Genomic DNA, 17246 nt, shown 5'->3' on the forward strand with positions numbered 1-17246 from the left:
TCCCCCCCTCTCGCTGCCTCTGAGCACTGACCAATCACAGAGGCGGGATGCAGCCGGGCGCTGTGATTGGTTGAGAGCAGCGCGGCTGTAAACATCCATTCAGGCTTTTTTTCTCTGCGTCCTTCGCCGCTCCTCACACTCCTCCTGCTGCGGTTAGCTGACGTTCCGACACACAGCAAGCTCTGTCAGGGCTTTTATTGTGATAGTCGCAGCAACAACTGGAAGCACTTCCTGTTCTGCATGTCAGCTCACAGGGGCACAGTTACAAAAGGGAGGGGTTTAGAGGGGTCTGAATACTTGCTAAGATGGCAAAAACCAAAAAAAAACAGTCAAAGACTAGAGTTGTCCCTCGCCGCATCGGGCTTCAAATTTTGCAGCTTGACTCTATCACGTTTTTTTCAAAAATATATGAATTAGCAAATCATCGCTGTTAGGTGGTTGACTACAGCCTATTGTTAGTCAAAAATGTGCATATTTATGCACATTTTATGTATTTTTGGCCAAAGTTAAACATTTTCCAGCATAAAAATGACTACATGAACAAAAATACAAATATAAAGCATTCAGACAACGAGCGAGACGTTGTGCTATGTAGTGTTCCACACTAGTCACTAGGTGTCAGTAATGTGCCATTGATGAGACAATGGCCACCGCTGGAAGGACGCGTGTCCAGAATCCAGAACAACAAGACGAAACTCTCCCAATGCCAACATGTGAGTCTATGTTACAGTGGTGTGAAAAAGTCTTTGTCTCCTTCCTGAGTTCTTATATTTTAAAACCTGTTTACAACCTTCTAAATACACTTTTCAACATTACTAGAGCCCTCTAGACATGATAGCACCCCTATAATCACATTTACACTCCCATTAGCCAATATAGTAGACATATGAAGAGAAAATAAGACATACAGTGGTGTGAAAGTGTTTTCTCCCTTCCTGATTTCTTTTTTTTTTTTTTTGCATGTTTTTCGCATTTAAATGTTTCAGATCATCAAACAAATGTAAATATTAGTCAATGACAACACAGCGGAACACAAAATGCACTTTTTAAATGAAACTTTTTATTGTCAAGGGAGAAAGAAAACATGGAAGGAACAGTGGTGAACCTTCCCAGGAGTGGCCGGCCAACTAAAATGCCCCCAAGAGCGCAGAGACGATTTATCCAAGAGGTCACAAAAGACCCCACAACAACATCCAAAGTACTGCAGGCCTCACTTGCCTCAGTTAAGGTCAGTGTTCATGACTCCACCATAAGAAAGACACTGGGCAAAAACGGCCTGCATGGCAGAGTTCCAAGACCAAAACCACTGCTGAACAAAAACAACATTAAGGCTTGCGTCTGTGTAGGCTCTCAGTCGTACAGGAGTTGTCCATCGAGGGAAAGGCTTCTTGAGACATCATCTGTACTTCTGTGAAGAAGGTGTCGGACGTTTCGCTCCTCATCCGAAGAGCTTTGTCAGCGAACTAATAAGTGCTGGTAGCTTAGGCCTTAAATACAGTAAGAGTGGGCGGAATTGGTGTGCCAACACCCTCCTCCTATTGGTTCGTTACACTAAGCCTGGGCGGAGTAGTGGTATAATCCTATCCTGTTATTAACACCTCCGATAAAAGGGAAGTGTCGCTCCCTGAATTGGGTATGAACGACTCTGATACTGGCTAGTTAGCATCTATTGTTCTGGCTCGGCCCTGGCTTCACCTCATTTGCAAGACTAAGAGCTGTGGGTTTTGGTCTCAGTAACCTGCTGAACACAGGGTCCAAATTAAACCTCAAACCACCATTCCGATTCAATGATGGGTTCTGTTGTTTGACAAAAATAGCTTCCTTTACTCCTCTTTAAAACCATCTGTTTTCTTTGGCCAAAATCTTTACCTCGCTGTCCTGAAAAGAGTGATTGGTAGCTTTCAGGTGTAGATGTACTGCTGATTGAGGACCACTAGCATTGTCCCTGCGATGTTGATAAAGCCTTTTTTGGAGCATTTGCTTAGTTTCCCCAATGTAGTGCTCTTTGCATTCCTCATCTTTACAGTGGATGGAATAGACCACATTGCTCTGTTTCTGGTTTGGAGCCTTGTCTTTAGGATGCACTCATTTTTGTCTCAGGGTATTTACTGGTTTGAAATAGGTAGGAATTTTGTGTTGCCATAAGATCCTCTGGAGTTTTTCGGAGACCCCCGCTACATAAGGGACTACCACTCCTCTCCTTTTTGCTTCTGTGGGCTTTTGGGTTTCTTTCCCTACTCTCTTCTTTTGACATTTGTTAAAAGCCCACCGCGGGTACCCACAGGTTGAGAGCGCTCTCTGGACATGTTGTGTCTCCTTTTTCCTTCCCTCAGCACTAGTTGGTATTTGTTCCGCTCTATGTTGGAGGGTCCTAATAACCCCTAGTTTATGTTGTAGTGGATGGTTTGATTCAAAAAGCAGGTATTGGTCAGTGTGTGTGGCCTTTCTAAAGACCTCTGGAAGTAGCTGTCTGTCCTCTCCTATAATTACCTTGCAGTCTAAGAAGGCTAGTTGGTTCTCTTGAGTGTCCTCGCGAGTAAATTTGATATTGGTGTCCACCGCATTGATGTGATCTGTGAAAGACTGAATTTCTTGTTTTTTGATTATGACAAAGGTGTCATCCACTGTCATCCACTTGTTAAAAGCCCACCGCGGGTACCCACAGGTTCCCCTCAGACCCATTGTCTGTAGCATTGACTCTACCACGTACAATGTAGCGAAATATGTAAAAACAGTTTTATCCCCATTGGTAGGCAACACTGATCATCATATAGAGAACACAAAAGGGTTTGTGGCGAGCATCAAAGACCTCAGATTGGAGCCAGAGGAAACTTTGGTGTCTTATGATGTGACTTCACTTTTCACATCTGTCCCCACCTCAGCAGCAGTCTCGGTGGTGAGGAAGAGACTGCTCGAGGACTCAACTCTGCATCGGAGAACAAAACTTAGTGCTGACCACATCTGCCAATTATTGGAAATTTGCCTTAACACTACATATTTTCAGTTTAGACGGAAATTCTACAGACAAATTCATGGTTGTGCTATGGGCTCACCAGTCTCACCCATAGTGGCGAATCTGTACATGGAAGAGATGGAGAAACAGGCTCTCACATCCTTCTCAGGGACAAGACCAAGGCACTGGTTTAGATACGTGGATGACACCTTTGTCATAATCAAAAAACAAGAAATTCAGTCTTTCACAGATCACATCAATGCGGTGGACACCAATATCAAATTTACTCGCGAGGACACTCAAGAGAACCAACTAGCCTTCTTAGACTGCAAGGTAATTATAGGAGAGGACAGACAGCTACTTACAGAGGTCTTTAGAAAGGCCACACACACTGACCAATACCTGCTTTTTGAATCAAACCATCCACTACAACATAAACTAGGGGTTATTAGGACCCTCCAACATAGAGCGGAACAAATACCAACTAGTGCTGAGGGAAGGAAAAAGGAGACACAACATGTCCAGAGAGCGCTCTCAACCTGTGGGTACCCGCGGTGGGCTTTTAACAAATGTCAAAAGAAGAGAGTAGGGAAAGAAACCCTAAAGCCCACAGAAGCAAAAAGGAGAGGAGTGGTAGTCCCTTATGTAGCGGGGGTCTCCGAAAAACTCCAGAGGATCTTATGGCAACACAAAATTCCTACCTATTTCAAACCAGTAAATACCCTGAGACAAAAATGAGTGCATCCTAAAGACAAGGCTCCAAACCAGAAACAGAGCAATGTGGTCTATTCCATCCACTGTAAAGATGAGGAATGCAAAGAGCACTACATTGGGGAAACTAAGCAAATGCTCCAAAAAGGCTTTATCAACATCGCAGGGACAATTCTAGTGGTCCTCAATCAGCAGTACATCTACACCTGAAAGCTACCAATCACTCTTTTCAGGACAGCGAGGTAAAGATTTTGGCCAAAGAAAACAGATGGTTTGAAAGAGGAGTAAAGGAAGCTATTTTTGTCAAACAACAGAACCCATCATTGAATCGGAATGGTGGTTTGAGGTTTAATTTGGACCCTGTGTTCAGCAGGTTACTGAGACCAAAACCCACAGCTCTTAGTCTTGCAAATGAGGTGAAGCCAGGGCCGAGCCAGAACAATAGATGCTAACTAGCCAGTATCAGAGTCGTTCATACCCAATTCAGGGAGCGACACTTCCCTTTTATCGGAGGTGTTAATAACAGGATAGGATTATACCACTACTCCGCCCAGGCTTAGTGTAACGAACCAATAGGAGGAGGGTGTTGGCACACCAATTCCGCCCACTCTTACTGTATTTAAGGCCTAAGCTACCAGCACTTATTAGTTCGCTGACGAAGCTCTTCGGATGAGGAGCGAAACGTCCGAGCCCTTTTCCCCACAGAAGTACAGATGACGTCTCAAGAAGCCTTTTCCTCAACATTAAGGCTTGTCTCAATTTTGTCAGAAAACATCTTGATGATCCCCAACACCTTTGGGAAAATACTCTGTGGTCTGATGAGACAAAAGTTGAACTTTTTGGAAGGTGTGTGTCCCATCATATCTGGTGTAAAAGTAAAAAGAACATCACAGCAACAGTAAAATATGGTGGTGGTAGTGTGATGGTCTTCAGGACCTGGAAGACTTGCTGTGATAAATGGAAGCATGAATTGTGCTGAAGGAGAATGTCCGGCCATCTGTTGGTGACCTCAAGCTGAAAGCAACTTGGGTTCTGCAGCAGGACAATGATCCAAAACACACCAGCAAGTCCACCTCTGAATGGATGAAGACTTTGGAGTGGTCTAGTCCAAGTCCTGACCTGAATCCTATTGAGATGCTGTGGCATGACCTTAAAAAGGAAAAGCCTCCAATGTGTCTGAATGACAACAATTGTGTAAAATTCCTCCCCAGCGCTGTAAGAGACTCATTGCAAGTTATCACAAACGCTTGATTGCAGTTGTTGCTGCTAAGGGGGGGCAACCACTTATTAGCTTTAGGGGGCATCACTTTTTCACACAGGGACATGTAGCTTTGGATGTTTTTCCTCCCTTAATAATAAAAAGTTTCATTTAAAAAGTGCATTTTGTGTTGAGTTGTGTTGTCATTGACTAATATTTACATTTGTTTGATGATATGAAACATTTAAGTGTGACAAACATGCAAAAAATAAATAAATCAGGAAGGAACAAACACTCTCTCACACCACTGACTGGCTTTAGTCCTCATACATTAGTCACACTAGAGACGAGTAGAATGAGCCACAACACCGTTGGAATGAAAATATGTGGTTTATTCCCGGATATTCAAAGCGCATTCGAAAAATTGTGGCTGACATGGGGATGTTTTGAGCTTGCTAAAAAACTTTTGAGGTGCGCTTGAAGTGGAAAAATATTGAACAGCATTTGAAAGGTATTCCAACTGCACACTGACTGCCGTGTAAATATTCTTACGGTATTCCAGCAGCATTCCAAACATTCTGATTGCATTTGGGGGGGAAAAAAATGGTATTCACATCACGTCATGCCGCCAAGGAAAGAAGGAGCCAAGCTTACGAATTTCAAATCCTCTCCAGAAGGTGGCTGTTTTTTATTCGGGCTGGTTCTGCTTGATTCGTTGACGGGGGCTTTACATTTTAAAGGTGATTTTAGAACTTGAACTGCCAAGTGTCTTTCTGTACCATGGAAAGTTAGACTGGTTATATGAATCATAACAATAATACATAAAAATAGTGATAATAGCACAGCTGTCCTTTACAATAAAATGGACACATTTTGTCCAAAACAGAACATGTTTTTATTCATCTTTATATACAACTCTTGAAGCTAAGCTAAGTCGACTTCCTGTGCGGAACAGCGAGGGATTTGAAGCATTTGAGATGTTTGCACTTCCAGCAGGACTACACCATCTACAGTAAGCACGGTGTAGCGTTGCACACAAAGAAAGGTCGTTCAAAACAAACAAAACAACTTCATTCAAAATGCGTCTCCTTCTTTGTGCTGACAGATGATGTCGTTTCCATGGAGACAGTCCAGCTCAGCATCATGCGTCCAGTGCTCACATGTACATGCAGAATATATTGATTTGATATTGAGCAGCTCTTAAAGCAACACTGAGTCCCCGCAGCCAAAAGAGTCCTGGCAGGACTCTACCAGATGTACTAGATGTTAACGTGCGCGTGTGCGAGCAGCAGGGCGAAGGTCAGACACGACAACAGCATCAGAGAAACTGATGGAGACGATGAGGACGATGCGGAATCTGCCTGTTTCTCGAAGATCTCCTCCTCTTTTATTGTGAAGATCTCCACTTTGATTCCATCCAGCCTTCTCTCTTTTCCTGCCTTCACCTTCTCGTCCTTGTCTGCTAACTCCGCCTCCTTCTTGGACTCCGCCTCCTTCCTTGCCTCCGCCTCCTGCTGAGCTGTTGTGAGGACTTTTGGGGGCGGGGCCCTTGGAGGAGGCGTGTTTGGGGCTGCAAGGTCCTGGGATGGGGCCGTGGTAGTGCTGGCACTGGTGGTAGTGCTGGCACTGGTGGTACTGGTGGTAGTGGCGACGGTGGTGGTGCTGGTGGTTCTGGGAGTAGTGCTGGCGTCTTCTGGGTGGAATGATTCTGTTGTTGCGGGAGGAAGAACACCCTCCTCTTCCGCCTCTTCCTCTTCTTCAGGCAGAAGGGCGGGGTCTGATGTCGTAAGAGGAGGAGGAACATCTGAGTCCTCTTCTGCACCTTCATCTTCATCCTCCTCCACGTCAGGAACTAACAAACCCAAAAACAGAAAAAGGTGCATGAGCAAATGAACTTATTTCGGGTAAAAAACCTCCGTATCAATACGTCTTTGGTATTGAATGAGTTAAGATATTCCCTACTATATGCCGAGGGCCAATAACAAAACCAGCTGCAGGCCAAAAATGGCCACGGGGCCGCACTTTGGACACTCCTGGTGTAGTTCTACTTACGTCTAATTATTATTATTATATGCAGCGGAACCTCTGGCATCATCACATTCAGACATAAGAAAAGTTCAAACTGCGTCAATGTAACGGTTTGACCCTGGAACAGATTGTGTGTATTCACATGTGTCAAATAGAAACACATTGGTGGATTGTCAGAGGTTGTTCATCGTTCTTCTTTCAGTTTGTCGTACCGCAGAGGTTGTTTTCACACTGATGCAGCTTCTCTGGACAGCTGGAGCAGGAGTCTCCTTCCACGTAAGGACGCTCGTCTTCATAGTTCCCCCTGCCCTCACACACACACACACACACACACACACACACACACAAAGCACAATGACTGCATCAGCATGCAGACAAGTTGGTGTCCACCAGGGGGAGTGCTGTCTTAGCTCTAGTCCAGGGGTGTCCACATTCTAGTTCCATACTGTATATTTCAGTGCATCTCAGCTTTGTCAAAAAGTACATAATTAGTATGAAAATTGGTCTTTGCTTCCTTCCCCATTTTAGCTGTTTTTATCATTTCCCAAATATTTCAACTTTCTCCTGAAATAATCTTCAGAAATGTTCTCGTAGTGATGACTTCATACCCGTCATAATTTGACTTTATTCCCATAATATTCTAGCTTTTCCTCCAGCGACAACCTTATTTTCTTTTGTTTACATTGTTTCACGTAATTTAACAACTGTTGGGTTTTTTTTAATCACGTATTTTCTGTTTAATATTTCAACTCTATGGACAGTTTATCCCCTCATAATATTACTACTATTATTACTATTACACTCTTATTCTCATTAAATTGTGACTTTTTTCTCGTTAGAATACGAGTTTTCTCTCTTAATATTTGAACTTTATTCTCATAAAATTGCGTTTTTTTTCTGCTGTTTATTTCCTGTAAATTTAATTCTCATCGTTTGACTTAATCCCCATAATATTTTGACTTTAATTTCATAACATAACTTTTTCCAGCAGCTTAATTTTCCCCAAATTACAACTTTATTCCTTGTTTTGTTTGTTTCTTGTAATATTACAACGTTTAAAAATAACCAATTTTTTCTTTGACTTTTTCTGAATTAAAATACAACTTTTTTTACTTCATATTTTCATTTTATTCTTGTAAAATTACTGCTGATTTTTCCATTTTTGCTGTTGTGTGGTGTTTTTTTTTTTGTTGTTAAATTATATTTTTAGAATGTGTTGCAGGCCAATTTAAAAAAAAAAAAAAAAAAGCTCCCGGCTGCAAATAGCCCCCAGACCCCACTTTGGACACCCCTGCTTTAGTAGTAGTAGCAGCAGTACTAGTAGTAGTAGTGATACTGACGCTGGGAAGTAGTTGCACACCAGGTAGGAGACCTTCTCCCAGGACAGACCCTCCATGTGGTCACAAAGGTGGAAGGCACAGCCCACCCTGTGTGTGTCTGACCACACCATCTGGAACACACACATACACACACACACACACACACACACACATATATATTCTTGACTTTTGTCAAGGAGTTCAAGTTTTTGGTCGTGTGTGTTTTTTCTTTGCTGGATTACAAAAAAGACGTGAAGGAAAGGCCATTACGTTTTGGTGAGAATCTGGATAAATGTGTGGAACTTATTCCGGTGGTTTGAGTCACTGTCTCATAATAATAATAATAATAATGATAATAATAATAATAACTAGAAAAGCACTCGGAGAGCCCAGACCTCCGCCAAGTGCCATAGTCGCCCCCCCTTATTGTGATTTACATCATAAATATTAGTCCTACATTTATTTTATCTACATATTTAGACTATGTTCACAAACGTGGGTTGGTCTAGTGCAGGGGTCACCAACGTGGTGCCCGCGGGCACCAGGTAGCCCCCACGACCACATGAGGTGCCCGCAAGCCTGCTTTTCATTCAGGTTTTCAGTTAATAATGAAAGAAGAGTAGAAAGAAATGCATTGTGAAATACAACATGTGAGTTGGACACCAGCATTTTGTTCATGTTCTGGTAAAACAAGCATATTTGCTATGTTTGGCTTTAAAATAAGCTCTGAAAGGAAATGTTACAAAAATGAGTAGCTCTTGGCCATTTTCATTTTGTAAAAGTAGCTCTCACAAGGAAAAAGGACGTTGGTGACCCCTGGTCTAGTGGTTAGCATGTTGGCCCACACAGTAACAGTCTGGAGATCGGGAAGACTTGGGTTCGATTCTACTTTGGGCATTTCAATGCAATGCTAACATGTAGCATAATAGTGTTTATATATGTGTCTAGCTATGAAAATGGCAAAAAATGCTAGTATGCTAATGTTAACACGGTAGCAATGTGAACGTTAGCATGCTAACACCTAGCATGATAGTGCTATGTCTTTATATAAGCGTCTACCCATAAAAATGCTAGTATGCTAATGTTACCACGCTAATGTTAGCATGCTAACACATAGCATGATAGCGCAATGTACCGGGAAGGCTAAATGTCCCGAAAGAGTTGAGAATTTTGACTTCTAAATCGGTTGAGAAATGCAGAAGTAGTTGCATGTCTTAAGATCAAAGGCATTTTGCATTCTGAAAAAGGGGAATGTCAAGAAATGTGGGAATTCTTGGTTTTTGGAAAACGGCATGAATGCCCTTAATCATGAGTTGTGAATGCTTTGATGTTGGGACGGTCTGAATGGGTTGAGAAATGTGGAAGTAGCCAGAACGCTTTAGATCAAAGGCATTTTGCGTTCTGGAAGAAAAGTGAATTTGTGTGCTGAGGCTCCTGACTTTGTTGAATGAGTTGATGTTGGAACCAAGTGAATCTATCGAGAAATGTGGAAGGAGTAGTAGGATTAGCAGTTTTACAGAAAAGTGTGAAATTTGGTAAAATTGATCAAATGTTTTTCATTGTAAATCTACGTCGGTAGCCTGAACGTGATGAACACTTCCATGCTGGAATGGCTTGAATCGGTTGACAAATGTGTCAGTGGTAGCAGGTAACAATTAGTTGTAGGGGAAAGGGTGAATTTTGGGAACATTTTGGATTTTGGATCACCCCAAAAATGTAATTACTTCTTCCATATCCCATTTCCCACAATTCCTGAAAATTTCATCCAAATCCATTCAGAAGTTTTCTACTTATTTTGAACACAAACGGCAAAAACATAACCTCCGCGCTGCGCTTGCGCTTGATCGAGGTAGCCAAACAGGGACGGCCAAGTTTTGGCCTTGGCAGAGGTCCACGTTCAGGTTCTGGTCTGGTTTCATCCCTGTGGAATGTCCAGCGTGTTGACTTGGTCTTGGTGAAATGCGTCACTGCCCCCCGCGGGACTGGAGTGGGAGTTGAGCAAACGTTCTAAATCAGAGGTTCCCCAACTTTTTACGCTGGCGTCCCCCTTCGGACATTTCACCTGAAGCCATGTGCCCCCCCTGTGCTCATTGCTCTGTGGTGCACACAGCAATGAGCACCTTCATGCTCTGTCTCCTTTCTGCTCTGTTCTCCTTGCGCCGTGAGGCGTTCAGGCGCACTCGTAATTGTGAGTGTTAGGCTATAATTGTTTCTCATTTTTATTCACGTACCCCCTGTGACAATTGGTTGTACGCGCACCCCACTTTGGGAACTGAGGTTCTAAGTTGTCTGCTAGCGGCTACGCTAGCAGGGAGGAGTCTGGTTTTGCTGCTCGGCCTGGGCGCAGGTTTTCATGACCTCCACCAAGCATGAAAATTGTGTTTTGATGGCCGTTAATGCGTACTTTTGGCACGATCCCACAACTGGACAACTTTGTAGAGGTGTGACGCATGAGTTTCACGACTGCTTTTGGTGAGGATCTGGATAAAGGTGAGGATACGACGAGCGGTTGTCGCTTTAAGCCGTGACTTGACAACGTGCCATCACTTGTATGCGTGTGCGTGTGGGAGACCTGTGTGTAGTGTCCACACATCTTGTCTTCATCGCAGCTGTTGTTGTGGAAGTCGTAGTTGAGATGTTCTGCAAACATGACAACACGCACTGTCAGACACGTGCACACGTTCTGCTCACACAGCTGTCATGAATTTAAACCAAATGGAGCTGGGCGGCGGTCCTCCTCGCCAGCTAACCAAGGTTGTTAGCCTTTCCTGAGTGCATCCTCAGCTGCCACGATTGATGAGGATGAGTCCGACTCACCCAGGAACCATTTCTCCAGCGCCACACGCAGGTCCAGAGACCCTGTGCCGGCGTAGAGGTTCTCTCCGGTGTCCTCCAGCTCCGGGTTGTGGTTCCAGATGCACTTGGCCGCGTAGCCCTCAGCCAGCACCTTCAGGTTCCCGTCCCATTTCTAAGAGGTGAGTGGAAGGTGGTGTCAGTCAGCAGTCAGCGTGGCGTCAAATAACACGGATTTCAGTAGCGGCTAGCAAGTCGGCCTCACGGTCTGCAGATGGAGGGTTGGAGTTAGTGGTGGTTTTACTCCTCCCACATTCCAGAAACATGCATGTTAGGCTCAAGTGGAGACTCCAGATTGGCCGTAGGTGCGAATGTGTGTCTCTGTGTGTCCTGCGATTGGCCGTACAAGGACAAGCGCCTCCTTCAATAGTGCCCTACCCTCAACGCCTCTCCCCCCTCAAGACAGGCGTGGCATCTGTAAAGCTGCAAGGAGAACGATTCCAACAGCACCAAAAGCTGCTCAAACATTTGCCTTGATGAGGACGTTTTGGCTGGTTCACGTGAGAAAATGCCAGAATGGACTTGTGTGTGTGTGTGTGTGTGTGTGTGTGTGTGTCTGTGTGTTTATGACACACAACACAAACAAAAGTGATCAGGGGTGTCCTGCACATTCCTCCCCATTTTGTCTCCAGGCTCTCCACATCTGGACTTTGTTAGTTTGGACTTTCTTTTTCTACATTTTAGTCTACTTTGTCATGTGCCGCACACACACACGCACACACACGCGCACACACGCACGCACACACATTTCAGAATGAAGCACTAAAACATTGCTTTACATGTTCAAGTGTCTCTTTGCAAAACACAAACAATCCTTTATGTGCGTTCATCACTCTTTTCTTCTACTGAAGGTCCACTTGGCTTCTAATGACGTTTTTCTGTCCAAAAGGTGCTGATACAAAGTCATAACGGTGTGACGTTGACGTGATGTCTCTACTGAATGTGAGTAACTAAGTACTTTCCACTCTGAGCTATCAAATACGTACGTGAAAGTGTTTGCCCCCTTCCTGATTGATTTATTTGTTTGCATGTTTGTCACACTTTAATGTTTCAGATCATCAAACAAATGTAAATATTAGTCAATGAAACTTTTTATGATTAAAAAATCCAAACCTACATGGCCCTGTGTGGAAAAGTGATTGCCCCACCCCCTTAAGACATAATTTAACTGAGATGAATTGAGATCTATCGTTGTGATAAAGCCATTTCTAAAGCTTTGGGACTCCAGCCAACCACAGTGAGAGCCATTATCCACAAATGGCCAAAGCATGGAAAAGTTCTGAACCTTCCCAGGAATGGCCAACGCATCCAAGAGGTCACAAAAGACCCCACAACAACATCCAAAGAACTGCAAGCCTCACTTGCCTCAGTTAAGGTCAGTGTTCATGACTCCACCATAAGAAAGACACTGGGCAAAAACGGCCTGCATGGCAGAGTTCCAAGACCAAGATCCCCAAGACCTTTGGGAAAATACTCTGTGGTCTGACGAGACAAAAGTTGAACTTTTTCAAGGGTGTGTGTCCCATTACATGTGGTGTAAAAGTAAAAAGAACATCATAGCAACAGTAAAATATGGTGGTGGTAGTGTGATGGTCTTCAAGACCTGGAAGACTTGCTGTGATGAATGGAAGCATGAATTGTGCTGAAGGAGAATGTCCGGCCATCTGTTGGTGACCTCAAGCTGAAAGCAACTTGGGTTCTGCAGCAGGACAATGATCCAAAACACACCAGCAAGTCCACCTCTGAATGGATGAAGACTTTGGAGTGGTCTAGTCCAAGTCCTGACCTGAATCCTATTGAGATGCTGTGGCATGACCTTAAAAAGGAAAAGCCTCCAATGTGGCTGAATGACAACAATTGTGTAAAATTCCTCCCCAGCGCTGGAAGAGACTCATTGCAAGTTATCACAAACGCTCTATCGTGCTCACGTCTTGTGATATAGGATCCCAGTGGGGCACCATCATTGTTTTTTATATAAAATACTCCTTGGCCAAAATGCTCAATTTGACAGCCTCCTCCCCCCAATAGCAGCTCTGTTGCGATTGGTCAGGGGTTGAGGGTCAGCTCATATATTGTAACTGTACTACTCCTGAACCGCCACACGGAAAAAGGGTAAAACTTCGCCAAAACATGCACCACCACCATGTTGCCTGTGCTATTATTTTTCTGACAAATGCAACACCTGGTGGCGCTGTTATTCAGCCCCAAATATTGACCGCCGTTAGTCGGATTGACTTGGACTCATGAAGTTCTAACGAGTTCATCACAAAGTAGCACAATTATTTCAAATGATTTCTTCTTGTTATCACGTTCCAAACCAAAAGTCCTAATAGTAGGATTGTATTTTCGAACTTTTCAAGTGTTTCTGTTTGCGTCAGTATTTGAGGCTGTGGGTGGTGTGATGGGTGCCACATGACCTCACCCTGAGGACACACACTGAGACAGCATGTCCCAATTTGCAAAAGTGCACAGCAGCCTCTTTCTCCAAGCACAATAAGCTGGATTGTGACACGGTGATCTCACTGGTGTCACGCTCGCTGTCTCCCTGGGAGGGCCGGACCCATACAAGCTTTTTGACTTGCACTTCAAACTGCAGCGTCCATCGTGATTCCAAACCGCAGGTGTCCAAACTTGCCTCCATGCAGGGCCGCAAGCGGAAAAATGAATGAGGGCAGAGGGCCCCTTTCATATCCGTCACCTTTTTGTTGATTAAACATGCAAACGTCAATCCGATCAAACGTATACATTAGTCTGAAAAGATGCAGATGTAGGACAGGACCCCCTCAAATAGCCTCGAAATAGCCTTAGTTTGTTTTCATGGAGCGGAAGTGCTGGCGCCGTGCATGCGGCGCTGAAGTCCAAATAGCCAAGAGGAACATGACCCTCACCCGGTGCATCTCAGCACGCCAACTACGCTGGCCGTGTTTCTCACACACACTGGGCGTGGCAACAGCAATACCAAAACCTGATCCCACCAAGTGCGGCCCACAGATGACACTTTCACTTTTAAGGCCTCTCAATTGCTATAAAGTACTTTAAACAGCTGTTTCATAATGAATAAAGGAAACAAACATTTATTTTTAAGAATAAATAATAATAATCTAAAAAATAATATCACACAATAAAATAATTATTATTATAATAATTAGTATAATTATTATATCATTACATAATTATTAAAACAAATAATGACGTTGAATAAATCTAATAAATAAAAAGCATATCTTATAATAACCCAAACCATAATAAAATACAAATATATTGAAATGAATACAGTAAAGAAAAAAACAAACAAGTTACATGACATGATTTATTTATATTGTATACACATTAAATACAAATGTGTAATTATGTTTGAAATAATTTTTTATATATATAGTTTTGTTTAACTAAATAAACAGCCCCACCCAAGGAAAATGTAAAAAAAAAAAAAAAAAAAAAAAAGATATATTTCTTTATTTTAATTCATGACTAATAAATAAATAATCCAATACATAATTAATTATTTTAAAAAAATGTATTAAATGTAATTAACCAGAATAAAATATTTGTATGTATGTTATTCATTTACATGATATAAAATAAAAGTATTAATATTTTTAATATATAATTGTGTGTTGCATTTATGCCAATGTGCCCATACTTTGAGGGCACCTCCTTATTCTCCGCTTTCCTTCATGCACCACAGACACCAGGGGCGGTCTTACCAGGGGCAGCATGGCGGAGGCGCTGGGCGACACCTGTCCTCTGTAGTGGTTGTGGAGCTCCACCAGCAGCTCCTCCTGCTCCTCGCTGAGGCTGCTCCAGGCTCCAGGCACCAGCAGGGCGCCCAGCACCAGCCATGCCCACACAGGAGCGCCTCGCCCTCTCGTCGGTCCCGGCGGAGACGCAGTAGCAGCCTGGACCGAGGAGGCTCCATCCTGGACCGTTGGTGGCGACGTAACCCCCTGCTGGGTGTTGACCTTCTGGAGCTCTGAGGTGCCCCGCTGTTGCATGATGGGAAACACAGTCCTTGGAGGGGGGGTGTGAAGCCGTCCAGATAGGTGACGAGTGTGTGTTTGTGTGTGTGTGTGTGTATGTGTGTGTGTGTGTATGTGAGTGCAGTGAAAGTGGGTTGTGTGTCCTTCCCCCGGTGCAGATGTGCCCCTCGCTCGCTCTCACAGCCGCTTTAAGAGGACCAGGGCCCTCCTCCCCACGTGCACACACACACAGTTCACATTTCACACAGCTTTGCACGACAAACACACACTTGCACACACACACACACCTCCTCCTCCTCCATCATGCCTCCCTCCTCTTCGTCAACTTGACTTTGGTAGCTCCACCTTCTTTGCAGCAACTCTCGGCAGATACTGTACCTCTCATGACCGTTTCATCTGTCGCTCTCATGCAGACTGGAACCACACACAAATTGTAATAAAATCACCACAATAAAAGCTTACTTAGCGTATGTACTATACTTTTCCGGGACCAAGTGACAACGTGATGAACAAGACAGAAGCAAGGTTCAAAACAACAAGAGCATTCAAATGACCCAAAATAAAATGCAAAAGAGCGGCGATAAATAAGAACAATTAACCAATCCGGTAAAAGCAGATGTGTAAAAACGAGTTTTAAAATGTGATTTAAAAGAAGGAGTCAGTTTGTCTGACCTTCTCAGGTAGGTTGTTCCAGAGAATCGGGGCTCTAATACTGAAAGCCTGATCACCTTTGGTCCATAGGCCGGACTGAGGGACAACCAGCAGAGCCTTGGCTGAGGACCTAAGGTTACGGTCACAAAGCATTCAGACTAGATAGGATGGTCATGGACCCATCTGACCATCATTACATCTGCATGAGATGCTAACTAAGGTGTTAGCACCCAAACGACCATGGTTGGCGGTCACTCCATTGTATCTTAACGACCAAAAAAGAAAACATTCCTTTCTGAACCTGCGTCCTCCTTTACAGGACAAATAGAATGGATCTTGCACCAGGCTCTCGGACTAGAGATGTCCTGTCTAGTCTGACTGGTGTGTGTCCCACCTAGCCTTTGAGCATCAACTAGACTAGAGCTGTCCTATCTAGTCTGATTGGTGTATTGAAGATCGGGATGATCCGGTTGCGTATAACGTTTGTAACTCTGGGCCACACTCCAACACGGTAGGTGCGGTAATGCCCCTCAAAGCTGGTTTGCCACTCGACTCCCACAAGAAGAAGAAAACGCACCACCAGCATGCACACATGTCCGCGGTGTACCGTGGTGAAGTTAGTTTCACATTGGACGTTGGATATTCGGCTCCGTAGCTCCAGCGGTTGTTCCCCCTCACTGTGCTTGGACTGCTGTGTCATGGTGCGGGGAGCTCGCACAGGAAGTGCTGCTATAACCCCTGGTTGTTTATACTAGGGACCGTCAATAAATTACTGCGTTGAAGAGAGTTTGTTTAAAAAAAAAAAAGCGTCATATATTGTAAGTCACACCACAAATTGATTTTTCAGCATGTCAAATGATTAGTCCTACTCTAAAAGTATTTTGCACGCCCCCCCACCGTTAAGATTCTGTTTCATATGTTCACCCCCTCACCTTCCTGTGACAGACACACACACACGCACACACAGTGGAATGTGTGGCCACGATACAATTATTTAAAATAATATACTTTTTTTTTTATTATTATTGATTTTAACTAAAAAAGGGTTTTTTTTGAATTTATGAATTTGCATGTATTTTTCATTTAGATTGTATATATCATGTCTTTAGAATTTTCAATATTTGAAATGATATTTGTATTACAAGACCGTATTTAAAAAGGATTATGTATTGATTGACTCCATGAAGGAGACCACTAGGACGTATCTGCCCGTGTTTTGGTGGGCTTGATCACAGCGTGAACGTGTGTTGATCGCTAACATACAGGACATGAGAGCACGCACGTACAGCACGGCTAGAAGTGGAAGCTGCGTAACAAGACACATGCCAGACAACGTGTGTGTCTACAAGTATGTATGGCACCGAAAGGCAGTCAGCACTTTTACCTTGACCCTGTATGACAGTATGCCGCTACTGTGGTAGCTGTAGAGACAACCTAACGCATACTAAGTACTTGAAACTAACTTTGTAGTCCACAGAGCTAAACGTATATCAAGTTCATAAAACAAATTCATGAGAAGTACATCAGACTAAAGTACATGAAACTAAATATAA

At 43.6% G+C, this 17246-nt stretch overlaps 2 protein-coding genes across 4 annotated transcripts in view; one reads left to right on the plus strand and one right to left on the minus strand.

The window, feature by feature from the left end:
- snx21 (sorting nexin family member 21) overlaps positions 1–16514 on the plus strand; it is a 58997-nt gene extending 42483 nt beyond the window's left edge. Inside the window, exons 9-10 of one of the 2 annotated variants that reach the window (XR_008573683.1) lie at positions 11952–12004; positions 14751–16514. The gene's annotated coding sequence lies outside the window, so the exon portion shown is untranslated. The remainder of the gene's footprint in view (positions 1–11951; positions 12005–14750) is intronic. The other variant, XR_008573687.1, reaches the window with a different exon arrangement.
- Positions 5246–15270, minus strand: LOC129194090 (peptidase inhibitor 16-like). 2 transcript variants are annotated; one of them, XM_054799009.1, is made up of 6 exons: positions 14770–15270; positions 11027–11177; positions 10782–10849; positions 8231–8340; positions 7103–7194; positions 5246–6714 (listed from the first exon to the last, which is right to left on the minus strand). In XM_054799009.1, the coding sequence occupies exons 1-6, from the start codon at positions 15055–15057 to the stop codon at positions 6122–6124; spliced, it is 1302 nt and encodes a 433-aa protein (XP_054654984.1). In that variant the 5' UTR covers positions 15058–15270; the 3' UTR covers positions 5246–6121. The 2 variants fall into 2 exon arrangements, with proteins under 2 accessions (XP_054654984.1, XP_054654991.1); XM_054799016.1 differs by lacking the exon at positions 14770–15270 and adding an exon at positions 13485–14147.
- Positions 16515–17246: the final 732 nt, after the last annotated feature.

The sequence above is a fragment of the Dunckerocampus dactyliophorus genome, chromosome 1 (assembly GCF_027744805.1).
Source record: "Dunckerocampus dactyliophorus isolate RoL2022-P2 chromosome 1, RoL_Ddac_1.1, whole genome shotgun sequence".
NCBI classification, from domain to species: Eukaryota; Metazoa; Chordata; class Actinopteri; order Syngnathiformes; family Syngnathidae; genus Dunckerocampus; species Dunckerocampus dactyliophorus.

What these genes read in the sequence shown, in the direction of transcription:
- LOC129194090 (XM_054799009.1), bottom strand. Translation starts at nt 15,057, where the DNA reads ATGCAACAGCGGGGCACCTCAGAGCTCCAGAAGGTCAACACCCAGCAG. An exon ending in CCTCCGCCATGCTGCCCCTG is followed by an intron (nt 11,178 to 14,769) that starts GTAAGACCGCCC and finishes CTCACCTCTTAG; the next exon opens with AAATGGGACGGGAACCTGAA. An exon ending in GCTGGAGAAATGGTTCCTGG is followed by an intron (nt 10,850 to 11,026) that starts GTGAGTCGGACT and finishes TCATGTTTGCAG; the next exon opens with AACATCTCAACTACGACTTC.